At 39.9% G+C, this 21,577-nt stretch overlaps 1 protein-coding gene across 5 annotated transcripts in view; it reads right to left on the bottom strand.

Moving 5' to 3' along the window:
- Positions 1-21,577, bottom strand: part of SEMA6A (semaphorin 6A) — a 115,412-nt gene that overhangs the window by 47,261 nt on the left and 46,574 nt on the right. For 4 of the 5 annotated variants that reach the window (XM_074812453.1, XM_074812454.1, XM_074812455.1 and 1 more), the window contains exons 2-8: positions 17,104-17,241; positions 14,371-14,488; positions 9,152-9,212; positions 7,587-7,649; positions 6,630-6,731; positions 3,726-3,816; positions 793-912 (exon numbers count right to left, since the gene is read on the bottom strand). In XM_074812453.1, the coding sequence (XP_074668554.1) occupies positions 793-912; positions 3,726-3,816; positions 6,630-6,731; positions 7,587-7,649; positions 9,152-9,212; positions 14,371-14,488; positions 17,104-17,203 (655 nt within the window). In that variant the 5' untranslated portion in view covers positions 17,204-17,241. Of the gene's footprint in view, positions 1-792; positions 913-3,725; positions 3,817-6,629; positions 6,732-7,586; positions 7,650-9,032; positions 9,125-9,151; positions 9,213-14,370; positions 14,489-17,103; positions 17,242-21,577 lie in introns of those variants that run through there. The other variant, XM_074812456.1, reaches the window with a different exon arrangement.

Here is a 21,577-nt window from a genome sequence, read left to right as displayed (position 1 = left end):
GTGGAGTATGATGAAAGGTAAAGAGTCAATATACAACAGTATGACCGAAGGGTCCAAGCAGTGCTCTTTATGACATGCAGGCTATGTGTGGAGGGAATAACAAACCATGTAACTGTTTCTGCCCACACATGTCTGTAGCAGCAAGCAAAGTGGGACAGCTAAAGTCGACACCTGGCAAAACATTTCCGTATGCAGAAAAAGACTTCAAACTATGGCTTTGCTCACTGTTAAAATCACTCCAAATGCTAACTATTCATAACGCCTACATGAAGCTAAACAGCACCGTTCTTAACAATGAGGGTATTTAGAGCACAGAAATTGCCTAATTCAATGGCAGCTGTACAGTCCCTAAGAATCATAAAAGAAAGGCTTTGTGTAATACTCCCATAATTTTATTTTCATTGATGAATCTTAATGTTACAGGACAGACCCTCTATACTTCATGAAGCCTTGACTATTACCTAACAGTCCTGGGGCAGGAATATTTTCAAACACAGACCAAGCACACCAAGCCCTGCAAGTTCCAACCTTTACATTCAACAGCTGTGAACTGATGGGTTTCAGCTTAGAAAGCTCGCTGGAATATATATTCTGATCTACTGTGATCAGTTTCTGTCAGGTCCCATAACTTGGGGTCAGAAGAGGGAAAGACATAAACAGATCAGTCTAAGAGATGTAATTTAGTTCCTTCTCTCTGCCAGAACACGTTGGTGAAATGAAATGACAGAGAGGTCTGTCAGGAATCCAAGACTCTCATCAGAGATGCTTTTTTCGTTTTGCTTGTTTATCTACCTTTCAACCACTTGGAGTCATGTTTAACTGTCCGCAGAGTTGGGCTGTCTCCAAGGCTCCGGTATATAACTGCATCTATTGCAAGGAAGTCGGTCACTGTGGCAGAATACAGCTTTCCCTCTGGAGAGGAAGGAAAGAAGAAACAAGAGGGGAGGAGCATTAGAAATAATATAATTGCTTTCTCTCATCAGTCACATGAGACGGGGCAAACGAAGTCATCACAATCTCCTTAGGAACACTGAAGGAGAAAAATACCGCTAGCTAAATGAGACGGAGCACTGAAAAAACAAGTCACCAGTTTTAAAAATGGTCATTTCAGAGGGTTGCCATGGGAGAAGAAACCATATAGAGTAATTCTTCTCCAGTTTAGGTAATTCATACTGAACTACCCTATCCAGTTTCCCTGCACATGCCTCTGGCTCAATGCTCATAAATTCTGCCTACGTATGTGAGCAAAATAAATAGGGGGAAGCCACACAGAATGGTTCGTTTTAACTGTGAGGGCAAACCATACAGGTCTTAAGGACTGTCAGCTAATTGACACTTATGCAAATTTCTCCCTTTGAGAGCACTTTTCCTCTGCCAAAGATCACTAGCAAAAAATTAAATAGTGTGCAGGGAGCCCAGGCAAAACAGGGATGGAAAGAGATGGAGGAGGATTGCCTATCTATGTTTCTTTTCTGTAATGTGTTTTAGGCATTTCCTGCATGAATTATGGATTCCTCTCTCTTAAAGAACTGAAGGACAAGTGATAAGCAAGGGTCTACAAAATGGCACACAAGGACAACCAAAAAATGCAAAACTATCAGCAAGTAAAAGCATGAGCTCCAACAACATTTTTAAAAGATGACTGTTGTGTAATCTGTTTCATAATGGTTTACGTCTCCTTTGACAGAGATTATGTTGGGTGTTGGGCCTTGAAGGCACCAGCACTGAGGACATACACAGGACAAAGCAGAGAGGCTTCTATTGGTCAAATTCTCCTCATTGCACTTACAGACAACATTTAATTTCAGTTCAAGATTTAAAAATCAGACCATTTTTTATTAGCAGGACTGTACTCTTTGTTCTGAGCCCCACTATTCCCATCATTATTTGGCTATTTGAAAATGAACTTTTCTTCTTAGCAAAACCAGAAAAAAATAATTACAAAAAAGAAGCAGATACTAAAAACAATTTTAAAATAGAATAAAAAGCTGAATTGTTTAGATATGGATGTCTGAACTCATTTTAATACAATCACACATTCATTTTCTTTCCTGTCAAGTTCCTGAAGACCATGTGACCAATTACAATTCGCACATATCAGCTGTAATAGCTACAGGCTGCAAGAAGAGCGATATTCATGTAAGTGCACCCAACAGACTCAGATGAGCTGGATTACTGCCCTAAACTGCTCTGAAACTGCTTTTCACTGCACTCTGAAAAGTTATCGTGGGTATCAATATGTATGGCATATCAAACAGTGATTTTCTAAAGCTAGCAGATTTACAGGGTATAATCTACAAGAATTTATTTGAACAGTATCAAATTTATTCGGAATCATCATGAAAGGGTATGATCATTTCTATAAATATACTTTTTATTGTCAAATAATGCGAGGAATTCTTCAGTGACAGAATGGAAGTCATCTTACCAAACCTCAGCTGCATGCAAGGTAAATGTTTACATTAAGTTGGTAATAAACACTTTCTTGGCCAGTATAGTGTGAAAGGCCCTTCTGAAAGGTCATTCAGACTGCCCTAAGGATAGACAATCTGAGACACAGGATAAATCTCTCTCTGAAGGTGTCTCTCTCTTTCCATGGTTTATGAATTTCTACTTTACGTTCTTTTGACTGTAATTAAGAAATTGCATACTACCACCATCATCACTATTATCTTTGAAATAAAAGGACCCATTTATTTACACTATAAGGAGTAAAAAAAAATAAATTGCAACCTGCCATAAAATCTCTCCTTTGTGAGACAGATGATGCTACCTCAAATACAGTAGTGCTTAATACAGCCCTTCAGCCTCAGCCTCAGTTGAGAGTGGCTAAACTACTTGCACGGTCTCAAATCTTCAGAGGAATAGCTAAAGTATTTTCACATGAGCACCCAGGCTCTGCTTCCTAGCATCACACCTGCTGAAGAATGCTGACAGTATCATGGGTGACTTCTGTATTATCTTTACCACCTTTTACAGCCAAATCTGAGAAAAGATCATCAGGGTTCACACTAAGAGAGATTCAATAATGAAATAATTTAATCAGGAAGTCATGAAGAAAGGTACAAAAATGCACACAATTAACAGCCCAAATTAACCCCATTAATAAGCACTCACTTTTTTAAACTACTGCAGTAGAAATCAGAATTAACTGTATTCTGCTACATGCAGCATAAATCATTATTAACCAACACACTCCTCTCCTTTGTCTGCAACAGCTGGTAACAGCATATTGAAATGTTTTCTGCTTTAAAATAAAACTACCATTCCCATTCCTTCTAGATCTAGAAAAGGGCACATCACAGCACGTTGCCTAACTTCCTTTTACTAAGAAGGTTAAGTTAAGCTTAAAGTTCTTAAAGAGCATATCCTGCCCGCTCCTGATTAAAGTTCACACAAGTTTTCACTTTTCTTGACTTTCACAGAAGCTGGATGCAGCCAGAAATGGTGCCTCACACTGGTCTGGCACCATATTATCATGAATCGAGGAAATACTGAAATATTGAACCAGGAAACTGAGGCTTCAGGCAATATTTATGATAGTGAAGCTAATCCCAGAGAAAGGAAGGCTTCTGTTCTAGTGATTTCCTTAAACCCCCTATTTTTAGTCATTATTCACTCCCTTTGCCACCTTTTAGATTTTGGCATTCTGGGCTCAAAAGACACAGTGCTATGGCAAACCCAGGCTGCAGGACAGAAAGCAAAGTTTATCTCTGTCACTTTACCTGCGAACAACGCAACGTTGGCATGCTTTGCATCATAGGGGCACCTGGCCATTCCACTGAATTCATCTCCCAGGAACTCCAGGGTATCCATCTGAAAAATGAAAGGGAGCTCCTCAGATAGAGAAACAAAACTTCTAACCCAGAATGAGGTTTATGACAGTGTTTCTTCTTTTCTGGGCAGGGAGGAAGGTCTTTTCTCTAACTGTGCTCCTGACTATGAATTAAAAACCTGACAAAAATCACAGTGTTAAATAAAATCTATCTGAAGAAAGTGTGTCCAATAAGTCAGGCATTCTTTTGGAGCTAATCACTCTTACTCCAACACATTTTACAAAAGTCTTCAGTCTATATTTTATCTGTACACAAGCTTCCTGTTGAACTGTAGCAGGCTATGAGGTCTGTGGTTCTGGCAAGGATTCAAAATTTATCCTCAACCGTGATCCAACAGAAGCGCTCTTATACACAGAAAAGACTGCAAGCCACAGCAGTCAGAAGAAACAACACTAGGACAATTCTCTGTGTGTGCATTTTTCTCCCAAAAGTCCGGAGATCCTTCTGCTCTAGTCTCAACAGTGGTGCTCTCTTCCTTCATTTGCATACTCAGAAGGATGCTCTCCAAGTCTTACTGTATCAGTTGAGTCTGTGTCACAGAGAAGAAATCCTCTCACCATCAGGCAAGAATTAATCTGTACAGGAATTGTAAACTCTGAGGTTTAAGTATAACTCCTGGAAAATAAATTCACCCCAGGCACTGACAATGACACAAATATACAGATCAACTTTATGCTGAGTTCAAGAGAGTTTAGTGAGCTATGGGGGAAAGGTACAGCTCTTAATTCTTTAAGATTCTTATGCGATCCTATTTTGGGAATAAGAATCTTTCTAGCATACTCAAGTAACTTGAGCAGCTCATACTGTACAAATCATATAGAGTACAGAGCATGAAGAATAACCCACCCAGCACCATCAGCTACTCCAATCAACTTTTAGCTCGTAAGTCAACTCCAATCAACTTTTAGCACCCAAGTCCTCCAGCGGATGATTTGTCATCATTTGTTTTCTGTCATGCATACTTCCTGTCAAAATCCACTCTGAAGGGAATTAGTTGTGTTTACTCAAGGGCTGAAGAGAATTTCACGTGAGAGTGAGAGGAAATGAGTTACAGTTCTGAGCAACTTTCTCTGCACTGAGCCCCACACCCCAGGCTCATCCACACTTCCATTGGCAGGGCAGAGGCACAGCTCTGTTTTCTGTTTGGCACATCTTTAAGGCTCTCTTTATATAATGCAGAAATACATGGAGGAAAAGCAGGGCAGGTGTTGGAGAGACCTGCTGACTCCCAAAGGTATCACTATCCAGCCCCCGCAGCTCAGCAACAGGTGAGGCAGTCTGCAGAGGCCATTCATCACAGGGGATGAAACAACTGCAGTAAGGGTAAGGAGGGACATTTATATCCCTCACACCAGGATGCCAAGGAAATCTGTATTTGTATTAAAAGACGGCTTTCTAACAAGGGGACTGGTTGTGATTTGTCAGCTGCATTAATGGCATTGAGAGCTAAAAAATGACAAACTGTGCTGAAAGACTAAATACAGCACTGAGACTGAGAAGCTTCATTGCATGCTAGGCGCAGGATGCAGGGAAAGGAAGAAGAGAAGAAACATCTTTTAACAGAGCAGCTACCTGTACCACACAGGTACCATGACACAGGCTTGTACTTTTATCAAATTTGATTCTTCCTCCACAGATTGAAATAAAAGACTACCCTGAACTTCTCTCCTGTGTTTCCTAGACTATAGCCATCACAGTGGCTAAACAAGGTAAGGTAGCATTGCAGGAAGAGCAAGGAATAGCAGCAGTCACAGCAAATACCACTAAGGAAGTCGTTTTCCTGGATGGTAATATCTTTACTCTGTTTTTCACAATAACTCTGAACATGATGAAATGAATGAGAATTGTGCCATGACTTTATCAGAAGAAGCATTAACAAAGCTGAATTTTCTTTTTCCTGAAGAAGGATGAGAAATGACCTGTGGGACAAAACAGTGCCTGGAAAAGCAGAGTCTGGTTATCAAGGGCCTAAGTAAATTCATTTCAAAGCAACTCCAGAGACATCAGCTGTTGGGGGTTATATCAGATTATACTGGTGCAAGCCTGAGAAAATGGGAAATATTTGAATAAATGGGCCCTGTTAAAATACAGATAACAGAGACACACTATGTCAGAGAAAGAATTGGGGTCAGGGAACGCATGTCGAGTATCCATGGACCAGCACAGTTTTCTATACTGCTCTAGATAATGTTTTGGCTTTGTAGATCCCTAGTTAGTGAGGAATACATCACCCTCCTGCTGTATTTTCCCTGTGGACATCTGCTGTCAATCACTTTTACAGCACACAATGCCATAGGATCTCAACAGCTTCCATGGCTGCTGGGTCTCCAACACTAATCTACTCAGGTTTTGCTGTGTTAAGCCCCCAGGTGTCTTGAGATCTGGCTTTGGAATTGAGAGCACTACAATACCGATATTTAAAACATGCTACCCCAGAGGTATCAGCATCAATCTATGGCTTGAAGTGGGTGTCAGTGACAAGCTGAGGAACTTTCTGAGGAGTGACCGCATCTCCAAGCAGGAATCTGAAGGACTCTGCATCTATGGAGGGCAATGCAAAGTGGCGATAAACTCTTGATGTGCAGGAGTTGCAAAGAAGTAGGTAATCAATCCAGGCAATTCTCAGAAATCCAATCAACATTGAGCTCTGTAGCACTGAAACAAGTCAGAATAAATGCTACAGAGTTGAATGATGCACTGTTGAATGACAACCTCATGCTGTTGCCAGCACAGTCATAATAAATCCAACAGAAAGACAAGGCATAAATGAAATCCCACAAACAGATCACATACCTTGTAATTCCTGCAAGAAGGGTTGAATGCATTTGTTCCACAGATAAACAGTGTATCCTCATTTCTTTTTAGGAGAACCTTAATAAAATTATGACATTCATCCTGAAGAAAAATAATAAAAAGTGTTTCAACTACTGGATTTTGGGTGTCTGGTTTTATTTTTATGCCATGATATCTCATTGTCAGGTCTAAAATGAAATTGGCTGGTAGCCACTGTGATATTCTGGGCTTTATTTCAACTATGTTTAACCGACAATGAGCAATATGCAACTGTTTTATATTCTAGTGGTTTAAAAATGGGTACAAAGAACTGAAGATATGATATTCATATTATAGCTCAGATTTTGCTATTGTTCACATAGGTGAATTTTGTTTGAAAGGCATTGCTTTCCTCAAGAGTGAAAAACTTATCTTCTCATCTATGTGGCTGTAAGACAGTAGCATCACCAACGCAATGAATTGACATAAAGCAGCTGTAACTAGAAGGGGAAGGAGGTGTAAAGAATCAAAGAGTCTGCATCTAATTCTGATACCACTTGTGTTAGTCCTAAGTTACAGTAGGGTAAAACTGGTGTGAGAAACAGTCCTTCTACAACTGTACACATTCATGCTTTCTGATGCTTTACACAAACTTCTCAGTAAATTCCTGCTGGAGGATGGACAGAAGCACTTAGCTTTTGAGGCAATGGTAAGCAAAATCAGTACACTAAGCATTATGTCCAAAATCCTCAGTGCTTTAAGTGTTTCAGGATATTGCTGTGGCTCCCGTTGTAATGTTTTATCACATTAAAAGTAAACTATTTTTGCAAATTAAAGCCTTCAGTAAGTTGATGGAAAAAGCAATTACTGGCAAGAAGTGAATGGCATGATCCATTCCACATCACAGACAGCAGCCTGAGATAATAGTGAAGCAACTAAACTAAAGTGGCAGATGCAGAAGAAATGAAAATTGCCTACCTTATGTTTTCCCTTCATTCTGCATGTGTCTACATCAGCTTGTCTAGATTTCCATGTCAATTTCTGCAAGGATCAAGAAAGAAATCAATTAGAGCCCAGAGGTTGTTGCACTTGATTTCAGAAGTAGAAGTCCCTTAGGGCTAGCTGTTGAACATATATTTATTGAAAGCTTTCTGCACCCTTCCCCATGACTAATTCACCACAACAATGAAAGATCAGTGATGTGGAGCATTCACTTAATTTTGTGTTGCCATCTATTCATTAGACTAGAAACCTACCCCCCCCCCCCCTTTTTTTTTTGTAAAGCCTAAACCAATAGAATTCAGCAATAGGCCAACTTTCAAAAATATGTGCACTTTTCTTAAAAGCACTAGATTCTCTCTTAATTTGATATTGTTCTGCAAATTAGAACAAACATTTATGGACTATAAACCCTGAGATTCTAAATGAAATATGTATTTGGGAAGATGACATTTTAGATTAGCAAAGAAATCAGATTCAGGTAATTCTTATCACTTCAATTCAGCTAACAGGACCAGAGAGCCCTCCACCTATCAAGACACTGCTGACTTTATCTGCTAATACTCTTCCTCCAAAACATTTACAGATAAATCCCAGGCTGAATATTTTTGTGGTGAGTTTCAGGATTAGTCAAATGCGGTAGGCTGATTAACTATAATAAAACTTTATTTAAAAACATATGGCCTAAGATAGTAGCACCTTAGACACTGTTGCCCACTATTGTCATGATAGTCCTGACAGTGTTTCCCACAAGTAAACTGAGGCACTGTGCATTCATGAAAGTCTCCAAGATGAATGAATGATTATTTCCATTACAAGTCTGTGCCCTTGCTTTTTGATGAGTAATTGGGCATAAGCTCGTCTTCAGCATCGTTCATAGTTATAATGAAACACTCTCCCCTCCTACAGTGGAATTCATCCAATGCCCAAATTCATGATCCTCTGCTGGACCAAGGCTCTGTTTGGCACGTATTACACAATATGAATGCAATACAAAGGAGCTGCAGGGAGATTATTTCTAGTATGTTTATGTTAATATACAATATAGTAATGCAGACAAAGCTCTTCTTAGTTTGAATGTAACTTCCCATGGAGATAATGTGAATACATCTGCAAAGTGAAGTTATAGTAAGATTTTATTTAGAGAGTACTTGCATGAGTGAATAAAATTTGTGTGCATGAAAATATGTAAATAGCACTTGCTTTTTTGATGAAAGTTTCAGTATACTTAATTGGGATAGTATAGCTGTTATAGAAAACTGCTGAATATAAATTAATAGATGTTTGCCAGATGTTCCATCAGGGACCTCACTGTATTTTAGTATAGATTGCTTATCAGCCCAGCTAAATCACTTATCAGAAATTCACAGAGGACATGATTGCTATTCTAGCTTTCCCCAAATATGATTAGCAATACCATCTTACTTGCTTATTACAGTTTTTACAGCAGCGCTGGCAAGTTGTTTGAAACAATGTCATCTTCCTATTTATTTGAAGCTTGTTCTAGTGTCCTTGTTTTCTGGATGATGATGAAAGCTACTTACTTTGCTAAAATAAATTTCTTCTGTATGTGATGTGTCCATATCAACAGTATAAATATGGTCCCTGGAAACAAAAGCAAATTAATGCAAAGTCAAATGGAGTAGTCAGTTCATTTTCTATGAAGAGAGCTATCTATCACAAGACAATCCATAATCCATTCAAAAAAAGATCACAGGTCTTACCAGGGAACATTACTGGCAGCATCGCCTACTTCTCCCAGAAAATCACTTTCATATATAAACAGTTTTCCTCCTCATTAAGGAAAAAAGAAAAATGCTACAAAACTTCAAAGCAAGATTCTTTCCCAAAAGCAATTATTTGAACAAACGAGATTTTGGAATGGAGATGAGCCTCATATAATTTCTGCTCTATAGGTCCTACAGCAGATGCCATAATCTAGCATGCAGATGTTTTTGTGTATCCTGAAATCAGTCGCAATAGCTCATAGCCAGTCTTTGCCAGATTCATGGGCTTGCAGTCACTGTGCCACATTTAGCCACTCAGGGTTAAAAAGAGGTTAATGCTTCTATTTTTTTTTTTTAATTTAAATTACATGTCTAACCTCAGCTGTGATAATTTGATTGACAATATGGTAGGCAAAAGGCTGACAGCCACAAAACTATTCCCAGAAATCATTCTTCTCTTCACACACTGGTGGCCAAACTAAACTGTAAAATACTCTTCTGAAAAAAGTTCACATTTCTTTCTTGCATTTACTTTCCTGTTTTCCTGAGAACCTGTCCCTCTCTACAGTTAGCTGCCAATCTCACCTTGGAAAGAGGAAATAGACTCAGCTACTCAGGTAAAGAGATATTTTAAAACATTCTCCTCTGTGCAAGCTGAGAACAAGGACACCTCTGTATGGAACCTAGAATTTGAAGAAACCCACCAACTGACAATGCTGTTAGTAACTGCCACATCAAATTGGGACCGAGCATCTCATTTTTCCTTGAAATAACATTGGCTTTTTTCAAAATGCAGGAAGCTGTGCAGCTGGAGCATGATCCACAGCATTGGAGGGGTCCGCTGAAAGTAGGATACAGACTGTTTCCATTTTAGAAATCCCTGCTCTCAAGGTTAGCTTCTTTTATTGGGTTTTGGGGAAACAGTGCTAGTCTCTTAAATAAAGCAAACACAAAATACTGCTATAAGAGGAATAAGCAACACTTCTTTCACGTGGAGAAAAGAGGCAGCATTGTTGCACGGAACTGGCTTTTAAAAATCTACTGTCTGCTATGGCGCTTGAGGCTGTTTGCGTTGTAAGATGCCAAACTGAGGAGTTGTGGGTTTTCTTCTCCAGACTCTGTAAAACCAGAACTGTCACTTACTTCCAAGATTGGCTTAATGCTTCAGCTTATTATTTGCCTGACTTTACTGGTAGAGCAGTGGTCAGGGTTGGTGCTAGACTAAAATTACCTATTAACATGATATCAGCTTCATAGATTACTGCACAGTTCCCTTTTTATGTATATCACTCTTTGTTGCTGTCACTCCTACTATATAAAAGTGGGAGCAAAATCCCTTGAATTGCAAATTAGGTGCGGCTGGAGCTCTAAAAACCTTCTTCCAGCACAGCTCTTGATTTTAATCATCAGTCTTGCTTTCCAGTAGTTATGATTTTTTCTTTCTAAACAAGACAATTAAAAAATACAGTGGTGGTACTCAGAGTAAATCTTGAGTTATTTAGTTCCACTCTCAATAAAACAGCTTTCAGAGCATTTACTTTTTGGTGTTCAAGGAACAATTCAAAGAAAACTCATATGCTAAGTTACAGGATCATTTGAAAAAAGGGTTAGTATCAGGCAAATTACATATAATTTTCTCGTGGTGTAGGTGAAACGTAGTTGCTGTTAATGTCAGCAGAGAGGAAAAGAGATGTCAAATTTAGGGGAGGGCTCTCTAACCACAGACAATGCAGGATTGTCCTTGCCCTCCTTTTCCCACTGCTGCCTAACTCCTACTATCTACTAGCTGTGGTATGTGTACAGCTTGCTGCTAATTAAGTTATTCTAACACAAATTGACTTAATCCTAGAGCTTCCGTTTTTCCCACCTCCAGTCAGCAGAACCCAGTTTTGTTGCCATGGCATAATCTTGTGGAGGAAGGGAATTTAAATAATGCCACTGGCTGTGCATGACCCCTGGCCACTCAGTGCATCGTCTGGAAATGTGTAACTGCAAATGATGAGGGAGCCATTCCAGTGCTTTGCGGGCTCAATAAACCATTTTGTACATACATGAGCAATAGAAAATAATGTGAACAAAAGCTGCCACTGCACAAGACAATAGCAGGAGGAGACATGGCAAACTTAGAAAAGGGTGTGTGTGAGTGGGTGTGGGTGAGTGTGAGAGAGACAGCCAGGGAGTACCCTTCCCACGAGAGAAAAGAAAACAGAGCTGGACCTTTGCAGACTGCAAGCCAAATATTCGGACGGCATGGCTTCATGGGCTTCAGCTGAGTTATTCTGATTTATATTGTCTAGATATCTCTGCTTGATAACATAAAATAAAGCTTTTCCAAAGCAACACAAAATTTTATTTGGTAATAGCTAATATAGGTGTCACGTATCCCCTATGACAAAATAAGCAAATGTCAGACAGATATTTTGTTCTATGCCAGTTGCTCAGTAATACAGTGTTAGTGGTTCTCAAATCTGAGTTAGTCCTCTCCTGCGCACGGAAACTGCTAGGTAAACACTGGATTTTCTAAAACAAGCAAAGAAACAAAACCCCCAATCCAAACCTAACAACCCCAAAATAAAAACTCTCAATGTTTAATCATTTGTTCTGATTGCTCTTCAGATAATATTGTGCAAATGTAAACTTAGCATTGCTATATTTCAATGTTTAAAAAAACCAGCATGAAAGCAACATCTGATACGATAGCTAAGGGATTTATGTTAGCTACAGTTTTCAATGCATCTTGTTACAAAAGTCTTTGAGAAACACCTTTGATTGTGTACACATTTGCTTCAGTCTCTAGATTTACTACTACTTCTAAAGGAGATGTGGTATTGCAGTTATAAATTTTCATTCACACTAGTTATCAAAGGATGACTCATTTTCTGAAGTTTATTACTTAAAGATAAAAATGACCTTTGAATTTTAACTTGTATCACACAGGCTTCTCAGCCCAGCAGGGATTTTATTCTGTAACATGTGGAGGGGGAAAAGAATATGTCAAAGAGTTTCTAAGTTACCAAAGGAAAGAAGCGTAAGAAGATTTTTTGTTCTTGTGTAAGTACAAAACAGAGCAGATCTTTATTCTTTTTTGTAGGTCACAAGACCATAGGAGTATATAAGCACTCTCACTGTAGTAAACTGTTTTATACAAATATATAGCCATGTAATATATAAGAATGCATATTCACATACAAGTACTTACACTATCCCCCAAATATTAGCATTCTTCATATAATTTGTGCACACAGTGGTTTCATATCCCAAAATGTTTTGCTGGGTTTTCCTGCTGTAATGCCAGTTGCTTGGGCACTGTGACAGTCTAATTGCGTCAATCTCAGTCTGGGAACAAACTATGAATACAGCAGAGCAAAATCCACAAAGTGGATTTACCGCCTTCTCACTGCAAATGATTTCCTAATTTAAAGGAAAACAAATAAGGAAAGCAAAGGGAACTCAGCCATGAAAAGGAGGAAATCCTGCCACCACCTTTCAAACCCCTTCAGCCCACTCCCCCACCCCACTCATTATCACACTAAATGCAGCAAAAGTACTAATCCCTGAGCTCAGGCAAAGCACAAGGAAGCCTTGCTGTGGGGCTGCCTGCTCTTTGTGCCCTACAACCAGTGCCAGTGCAGCTCCCATAGAAGGATGCATGCTCTTTGCCCAGAATTGACACAAGGGCTTGGCATGAGTGAGAACCCAGAGCTGTGCCACGTAGACCCCATACAAACTGGCTTATGTGAGGAGCCCAAAGAAGCTCCACTTAGCCGGTACAGCTGCAATGCCCGGGTAGGCAAACAGGTAGAAGTGTGGTCTTCTAGCAGCCAGGGACATGACTATGTAAAAATGGTACTCAGTGCCTCTGCTGGTCTAATGCAACTAATTACCTGATGCCAAGTGGAGATCAACAGGCTGATCCCCACCACAGGACACATCCGACCACCCAGAAGATGGGGAGTGGCTATTTGAGAAGAAAGCCAGGCAGCTCCCAGAGGCTGCCAAGAGCTTTGAGGACAGGGCTGGTGGTCAGAGGCTGCCTGTTCAGCAGCTGTTCCCTCTCACCTCCTGGCCATCCCACCCACCACTTCTCCCATCTGCAGGAACAGCCTGGCTCTCTGTGGCACATGCAGAAGGGTGTGTATTTCTCTGATGGAGAAGAACCAGAAAACAGGCAGGAAACAAGCTGCTACCAGAGGGGCAGCTTGCAGGGGTGGTTCCAAACAGGATATGGGTCCAAGAGCTCCTAAACTGGACTACCCACTCTTGCTAATCTGCACCCTTCTTGCATTCACCCTGTGTCCCTCAGGTAATTCCTACTCTAAGGTTGTCAATCTCCTTTGCTAACAACAGGCAGGGAGAGGAAGTGTTAATGTCTGATCTGTGCCAGGTCGGCAGCTGTATAAACCGGTGTAGCTCCACTGAATCTGATGGTGCCATGCTGAGATATTCAAACTGAATGGGTGGCTCTACATGAAAATTTTATAAAAAGCCATGTGCTTATATCTGCACAGTATAACTCTCCAAAAATATCCAGAAACCAAATTCAGTTAGCCTTGCTGAGTACATCACAACAGCAGCAAACATGTTTGCCTCTGTTTTGTCTTACAATATTAAAAACATGCCTAAACCAGGAACGTTACAGTTTAATAACTCTAATCCGAACATGCATTTGTGCACCAGAAGAATCACTCTCTAAAATATGTCATTAATGCTGTGAACAAACAAAATTACAGGATGAGGATGGACTCTCTCCTCTGTGGGGCTGAACAATTTCTCTGGCAACTTCTCTCTTGCCTGACTCCAAGGGAGGCAGAGGTGTGCAGTCCTGAAAGGACTGGCTCAGCACCTTGCAAAACTGAACTTTAGTTGACCAGCTAACCGGATTTCCAATATGTCTTACTAACAGGCTGCAAGGCTCTCCCTGAGTGCAAGAAAATCCTAAAAATAATATGTCCATCAGAGAGGAATTCAGAATATTCCTTGTCTTCTTCCTCCTCTGAAGCAGCAAGGGAGGAGTGGTGAAGCAGGGGACTACTGACCTAGCAGCAACGTAGAGGGTCCTGTTCATGACCAAGACCAGCTGGATGTCCAGCCGGTGCCTCTGCGTGGTGTTCCGCCCTGGTTTGTGACCCACAAACACCGGATACTGTCTTGTATCTGCAGGAAGGGAAAAAAAAAAAACAGGGTCAAAAGAGAATCACAAGCTGCAACATTGCTAACATGGAGCACCATGGGGCCCAGCTACGGCCAAAACCTGTTTTTTCTGTTCTGCCCCAGCAGCACAACCTGGGGTTGGAAGGCATGAGCACAGAGGGCTTCTAGGTTACAGTCTTTGCAGCTGTGAAGGAGAAAGTTATCACCTTTGTAGAAGGTGAAAATTGTGAGGTTTTTTAGAGCATAAAGCTGTTCTGGAGCTCTTGGCACATAGGTACACAGCCCTTTCTCAGTTTTTCTTTCACTGCTTGCAGAGCTTAAATGGTCGCTCCTGGATGCCAAAGTGTGTCTAGCAGGACAAAGCTGTTTCACAGTGGCCCATCAATCACAACAATGACTGGACTGGTAGTGGTTAAAGCAAAAGACTTAGCTCTCCTTGGTTCTAACTGCCAGCTCCCTGGGTTTCCTACACGATTTGACTGCCATCATAGAACAGCTGTGGGGATTTCTGAGAAACAGTGGGAAACGACCATTTGAACTTTATAAAATCAAAGTCACTGCATATTATTTTGGCAACAAGTCTGATACTCTAGTTCTTCTGGCAACTGGACAACAATACTGACTGGAAGCCCTGTACTGAGCTTATGCTATCAACAAGTTTGCTTTCGCCCTCGACTCTACCAGTCAGCAAGAGCATTTATTCACTTTATTTTCATTATTTTTTTGGTGAGACCTCAGTATACACGGGGTCTGCAGTTGCTCCCCAGATGATCTGTGTGTACAACCTGTAACAACAGTGAAGAGTTCTGACCAAGGGCCACCTTGCTGTCAGACTTCATATGAATACATGATCATGACATCTAGATGCACAAACCAGGGAGCTAGTTAAGTAAACAAAATGACAGAAGACAGGAGAAGAAATATCTGATGAGCATCATCATCAGTGCAGAACTGCTGCATGTGCATGTTAGACAGAGTGGACTACCACCTATCTTTGTCTGAGCCTTTTCCCCAACAATATGCTTTCCCAGAAACCTGGAGCTGTTTGAGGGAGTCTATTTCTTCAGAAACTCATCTACTGCTTTAGTGTTTTCAGCTATTGTTCTCTGAAAGTATTTTCCCTGTTACGTATTGCTTCACAGCATGGTTTTAATAAAGCACCTGAGAGTGCCATGTGTCAGAAAGCCTGGTGATAAAACTGGATAGAAACAGGAACTTCCCTGAAAACCAGATGCTGAGAACTCTTGGAGAAACAAATCAAGAGAGCCCAGGCAAGATTTACATTCAAAAATTTAATCCTTCTGACCAGGTCCTACATGCAAAATGACTCTGTAACTCATGGATCTAACATGAGCTGGGGGCCTGTACATTCATGTGCATTTCAGCATGCCATGCCACAGAGGAAAAAGTTATCCCGTGTTGCATCTTTCCAAAAGGATCAAGACTGGCTATTTCTGCATTAGCAAGGATGATTAGCATCACCCTTCTGGAGGGTGAAAATGTTGGTGCTAAAGACCCAGTGGTCACACTAGACATGTTTCAGCAGGGTTTGCTTCAGAGCAGTTCTGCCCTATTCTTGTACACCTGATGCCTGTCAGCATTTGGAGCACACCAAGTATGCCACTGGAGTCTGTCTTTCAGCTTGCTGTTACCCAAGACAGACAAGTTTACGGGTGCTAATGCCACCTTAAAGCACAGTAAGCAAAGACAATCAAGAGATTCACTTTAAAATCAAATTCCTGATCCAAAATAGGCTAAACATTAGCTTACTCATTGCTGACTTGCTACTCCTTAGATACTTTTACAGACCCAAGACTAAAGACCTCCTTTTAAACACCTGGACCTTTGGGACCTCGTTAGACTTTTTTTTGCAGTAAATGTAATTGAGCTGAGGTAAATGTGAAAAAATCATTTTTGCTAAGCCTGACCTCCATGGCAAAATGCACAGAAAACTCTCCACCTGTTTAGCCAGAAAATCTCAACACTGATTCGCAGCTGTCTGTCACCCTAGATTTTGGAGAGTTCATCAGTTACTGTCAGTAAGAAAGAAGAGAGATTCTGTTATGAATGATTCTTTGTCTTAATTTGCTTTTATGCTACATTTCCAGCTTAGCAAAACATGCCTAATGTTAAAGCAGAATCCATCTAAACTTAAAGAAGTAAGTTCAATTATTTGTATTAGACCAACAAATTATGTTTCAGAGGTCAGCTACTTTAGTGTGTTATGCTGGATACTCTGAGGTGCTTCACTGGTTATCCAGAACTACATTTGCACAAGTCAGGTGAGGGACACTTTGATTACAGGGTGGGAACAGGAAGAAGGCTTCCTTCCTTTGCTGCTGGATAGAGCAAGATATTTGGTTTGATTATACTACTGAAGTGTCTCTGAGAAGGAGAATGGCTGTAGTTTTGGAAGATCAAGCAGTTTACCACCCAGTAGTCATAAGTCAACATGAAAAAGTTGTGTTCCTATATTAATATCTGAGAATGTAAATTGGCTGATCTGGAAAATGTCAAGAAAAGCAACTTTCTTCATTGCAACTGTAACAAAACACTGTTGATTTGAAGTCCCCTGATCAATATAAAAAAAATTAAGTCCTCTGGCCTCTTATACTTACAGTTGCCATGCGAAATACTGATCGGCTCAGAATCTTCTGGGAAACCAGCCCCAGCAAAGTGTAGCAGTGTGAAATATAGCAGCAAGGCTTCTGACCTCATAGTAGTTCAGCTGGGAGGCTTCACTTCTTCACTTCACCCTGTGGAAGACAAACAAGGGCTTCAGTGCCTTCTATCAATTCAGTTTTAACCACTGCATACAGAAAGCTAAAAAGAGTCAATAGAAATTAGAGGGAGCTTTCCTTCTCCTCAAGCCTCTCACCATACATGAGGAGGTATGTCAAGTTCCTAAGCAGAAACTGGTCTAACAGGCCAGTTCCCTTTAGCTGGTGCCCCAACAGTGCCACATCTTGCTTGAGGATAGCCTTAAGTATCTGTGAGCTACAAAGAATTTTCTGCCTCAGCTGCTTATATGCAATAGAGAAACTTCATCTCCTGCATGATCGACAGCTGACAATAGTTTTCCAGGAAATATTTTGTTTTCCCCTTCTTTGGTTTACATAATTAGATGATGACATGATGACACACACCATAAATAAAAAAAGCACACTACATTATTCTGGTTAAAAAGAGATTAAGGGTTATACTACAGTACTGATTCATACCCTGCAGAGTTGTGAATCAAGTGAAGAAACACTGAGAGAGCCTATGGATCATGCAGAACATGTCATTGGGCTTTACCATAAAAATATGTACCCATAAATTTAGGTGCCATAAACCCAATACTCCAACTTGTGATAAAATAAGGGAGAACAGAACTGTCTGAAACCAGTGTTTTTTTTCCCTGTGTTCAACTGATGCATGCCCTTATTCACATTTCATGTACAAAAATATCCCTAAATTTTGAAGATAAAAGGAACCACAGGGGCCTTTGGATACAGTGAAAGAAAACAGCACATAATACAGTAAATAGCTCATAATTCCCAGGCAAATTTCACAGAGATGTTGATCTGCAGGGGAAATCAGTGTAAAAGCGGGGTTTTCTTTTCATCCCTTCCAGAGTTTCAAACCTTTGATGCCGCCTGCCAAAGATTTCTTTTGAACAAAGCTATTTTACAGTAGTCTGTCAGTCATTCAAGATTTACGGGCAGAAAGTCAAACTTCATAACCTACATAGTCTTTGAAACTTAATTTGGCAAACAAAGTGCTAACTTGCCCTTCTGCAACACCATTTAATATTAGATACCTATGCCTCCTTTCTCAATGCCAAAAAAAAGCATTAACAAGTCTTGAGTGTTGCATTTTCATTTTTAATTTCACAGACACAGCTGATCCCTCATCTTTTACCCAATTGAAAAAAGTCACAATAATTAATTTGCCTTATCAGATATTTGCTTTTAAATAAAATTTCAGCTCCTATAACTGGATTGGAATAGGGACTCTGTTGCAGGGTGATACAGTCCATAAGGACTAATGATTTATTATACTCTGTGTTTGCCTATTATTATTCAAACACACAAATTGGAAGCTTGGCTGATTCTCTATTTCTATTAACAAAATAACTGAGAGACCGAGTTTGACTGAGACTAGAAAAAATAAAATTTAATGTAAGGCAATGACTGACACCTTAACTGAACAAAGTGTCAGGCGGATGGCAAAGGATAAAAATAGCGAGAATAAATGCAGCACAACGCAGACACTGTCTGTCTATTATACCTTATGTGAGAATGCATACTAGAATATACTATGTACAAGCCCCAAAAGAAGCATTTCCATCTAGCACTGGGTAGGCCGATAGCTGTGTATGATTACTGACACAGCTATGTCTGCCTGCAGACACTTTCTTTACCTGTTTCCTCCATTTGTCTCTTTAACCACCTCCTACATTTTGTCTTGACTGTTAGCTCTCTGGGGCAGGAACTGTTTCTTTCTATTTGTTTCCATTCCCAGTGAAACATCATTTGGAGCCCTTAGGAATGCCCAAAGTAGAAATAAGCAGCAGAAGTAAATATAATACTTGGAAACACAGTTTCCTTCAAAAGGTTTGAATTAAAAGTAAGATATACACATTAAAGGGGTTAAATCCTTTGTATCTACACAATTTTTCAAAATGTAATTTTGACACCTTAAAAATTTTGCCCCTGTAAGTAGTCTAGAAAGTGACAAAGTGTCTTATCTCAATACACAAATAGACTGAAATTCGTTCCTTCTTGAAATTGTTACAGTCCAAGGCAGACGTCTTTTCTGAAACGCACATGAGGAGCAACAGTTTAACGGGAAGGACTTATCAAGCAATCCAATTCTTCCACTTAAACCTTATTCATCCACAGTATCAGTCTGCAGGCTGACAATTCAAAGCACTTGGCTCACAGTGAGACTCTGGAGCATAAGAATAGCTAGTTTCTGTTACTCCCTATCAGCACATCATCCACTATCTGACAATGTGTGCATGCTATGAGGAAAGTTGTGGTACTGCAGACTTATCATTGCCACTCCACTTTAGAGCTTGAAAAACTTCTCCCATGGATGATTCTGCACCATCATTCCCCACTTCTCATTCAGATATGTGTACTGCTCTGCGTAAAGATATATGGGAGGCAGCTTCCATGAAAATGAACAATGTCCAGCATGCTTATTTTGTCATTTTATGTACATGTTATTGGTTCAGATTTTTTTTCTTTTACTGGAAAAGAATTAACTGACAAATGAACTGACATATTGCCTTCTAACAAAGACCAGATTAGTGGGGTTTTAAGTATATGAAATTCTCCATCACTCTTAAGGGTAGCTTCTGGGGAAGAAAAGAGGGAGAAGAGAGAAAAAAAGAATAATTCTCTGTTGCTCTAGTGCTAACACTAGAGCACTTAGAAGTTGTTCAAATTCATACAAATTAAATGCAAAATGTCTACTTTGATCTGTCAACAATTCAAGTGAACTACATATCTGTATCTATGCCTGTGCCAATACAGTAACGTCGAGTAAGACTCAAGTTGCATCCAAAAGCAGCTTTTTACTAGGACATAATTATTGAAACATAACATTACTTCTACTGTTCTTACAATGGAGGAAAGAGCTCTACTGTTTCAGTGGAATTTCAGAAAAGTGCTGATTCAAGAAGGTCACACTTATTTTTAGTACAAATTTTCTTTTCAGTGAATACTCAGCTCTGGTTGGGCTCCTGGGAGTGATGCAAATGTTCTCACTTGCAACTGTGCTGAAACTACTTTCTAATCAAAAGTGCATGCGAACGCAGTGTCTGATGAAGCATGAGTAGCTAGACAGTGATGCTGAGTGAGTACAGGCACTGACTCCAAATAGAAGTTTTGCAAAAATCAACGGAGAGATCTTCAGTCAATATAGACCACCTGCAGTTCAGTCTGGCCTGCATTAAGCCATACTGGTTGAGAGAGAACTGGCTCTGAGAACTCCAGTTCTCCCTGTTCAAAACATTGCTCCTGTTGAAGGAAGCTAGTGGTGACAAGAAGGGTGAGTTTTGGTGGTGTTCTTTTATTAGCAGACGTGCTAATAAAATACAGCCCTGCAAATATTTAGGAGCATGTTTTATAATCTATGTCTAATGCAGTCACTTGTAGCCATTGAGTTGGTTGAGTAGATCAGATTTCTTCCAAGCTTCAAAAAAACACCAACTAATCTGCTTCTTGCATGCCTACGGTCAATGCAAATATAACTTTATGCAAGATACTTTGGTGCTCTGATTCTTCTTTCTGACTTGGTGGTTTCAAATACCTATGTAAGATGACTTGTTCTGGTTACTTCTGTGTTCCCTCCTTTTTGTCGTATTATGATTAAGTATAAATAAACCATATGACCTCTTAATGTATATACAAATCAAAGTTTTACCTTCCTAGATGAAATAAGTTTTTCTGTTTGTACACTGCAGCCCAAAGGTGAACCATGTCTAAGTAGGATGTTTGGATACTAGTGCAATATAGTTGCTAATCCTACTGTATTTACTAACTCAAAGCCTATGTATATATATACATACACATACATATTTACATATACTCTGCCACACACACATAGGTGCTTGTCATAGCGGCATTTAACTTTGTAACAATCATGCTGCTGGCATGAAGGAGTTTCTCAAGCTAACAAAGTAATGATCATTCCAAATAAAGGAGAAAAGTTTGATTCTATTGTGCCAAGTGTCCTCCACTATGGTTATCTGTGGCTATGTGAGCCAACAATATTTTAACATTTAGTGACCAACACTCTGGGTGGAAATGCATATAGAATAGCTGCTTGGCTAAGGAAATGATGACATGGCTGCTGCCATAATCATGTAGTAACCGGATTATTGTATCTATTGCTTGCAAATTCCAGAAAGGTTATAGAAATCACAGGAAAAAATCCTAAATGGAAGAGCTAACTTCCTGGTAAACTCCACAAAAGTGTAAGGCCAAATTTGATCTTGAGAACAAATTCAGCAGCAACAGCAATGACTCTGTGTAGACACTCTATAAATAACTATTGGAAGGGACACTCTCCCATGTTAGAAAACCTCCCATCTTGTTG

The sequence above is a fragment of the Strix aluco genome, chromosome Z (genome assembly GCF_031877795.1).
Source record: "Strix aluco isolate bStrAlu1 chromosome Z, bStrAlu1.hap1, whole genome shotgun sequence".
Lineage (NCBI taxonomy): Eukaryota > Metazoa > Chordata > Aves > Strigiformes > Strigidae > Strix > Strix aluco.
The sequence above is the reverse complement of the archived record's forward strand: the minus strand, read 5'-3'. Positions and strand labels throughout refer to the sequence as shown.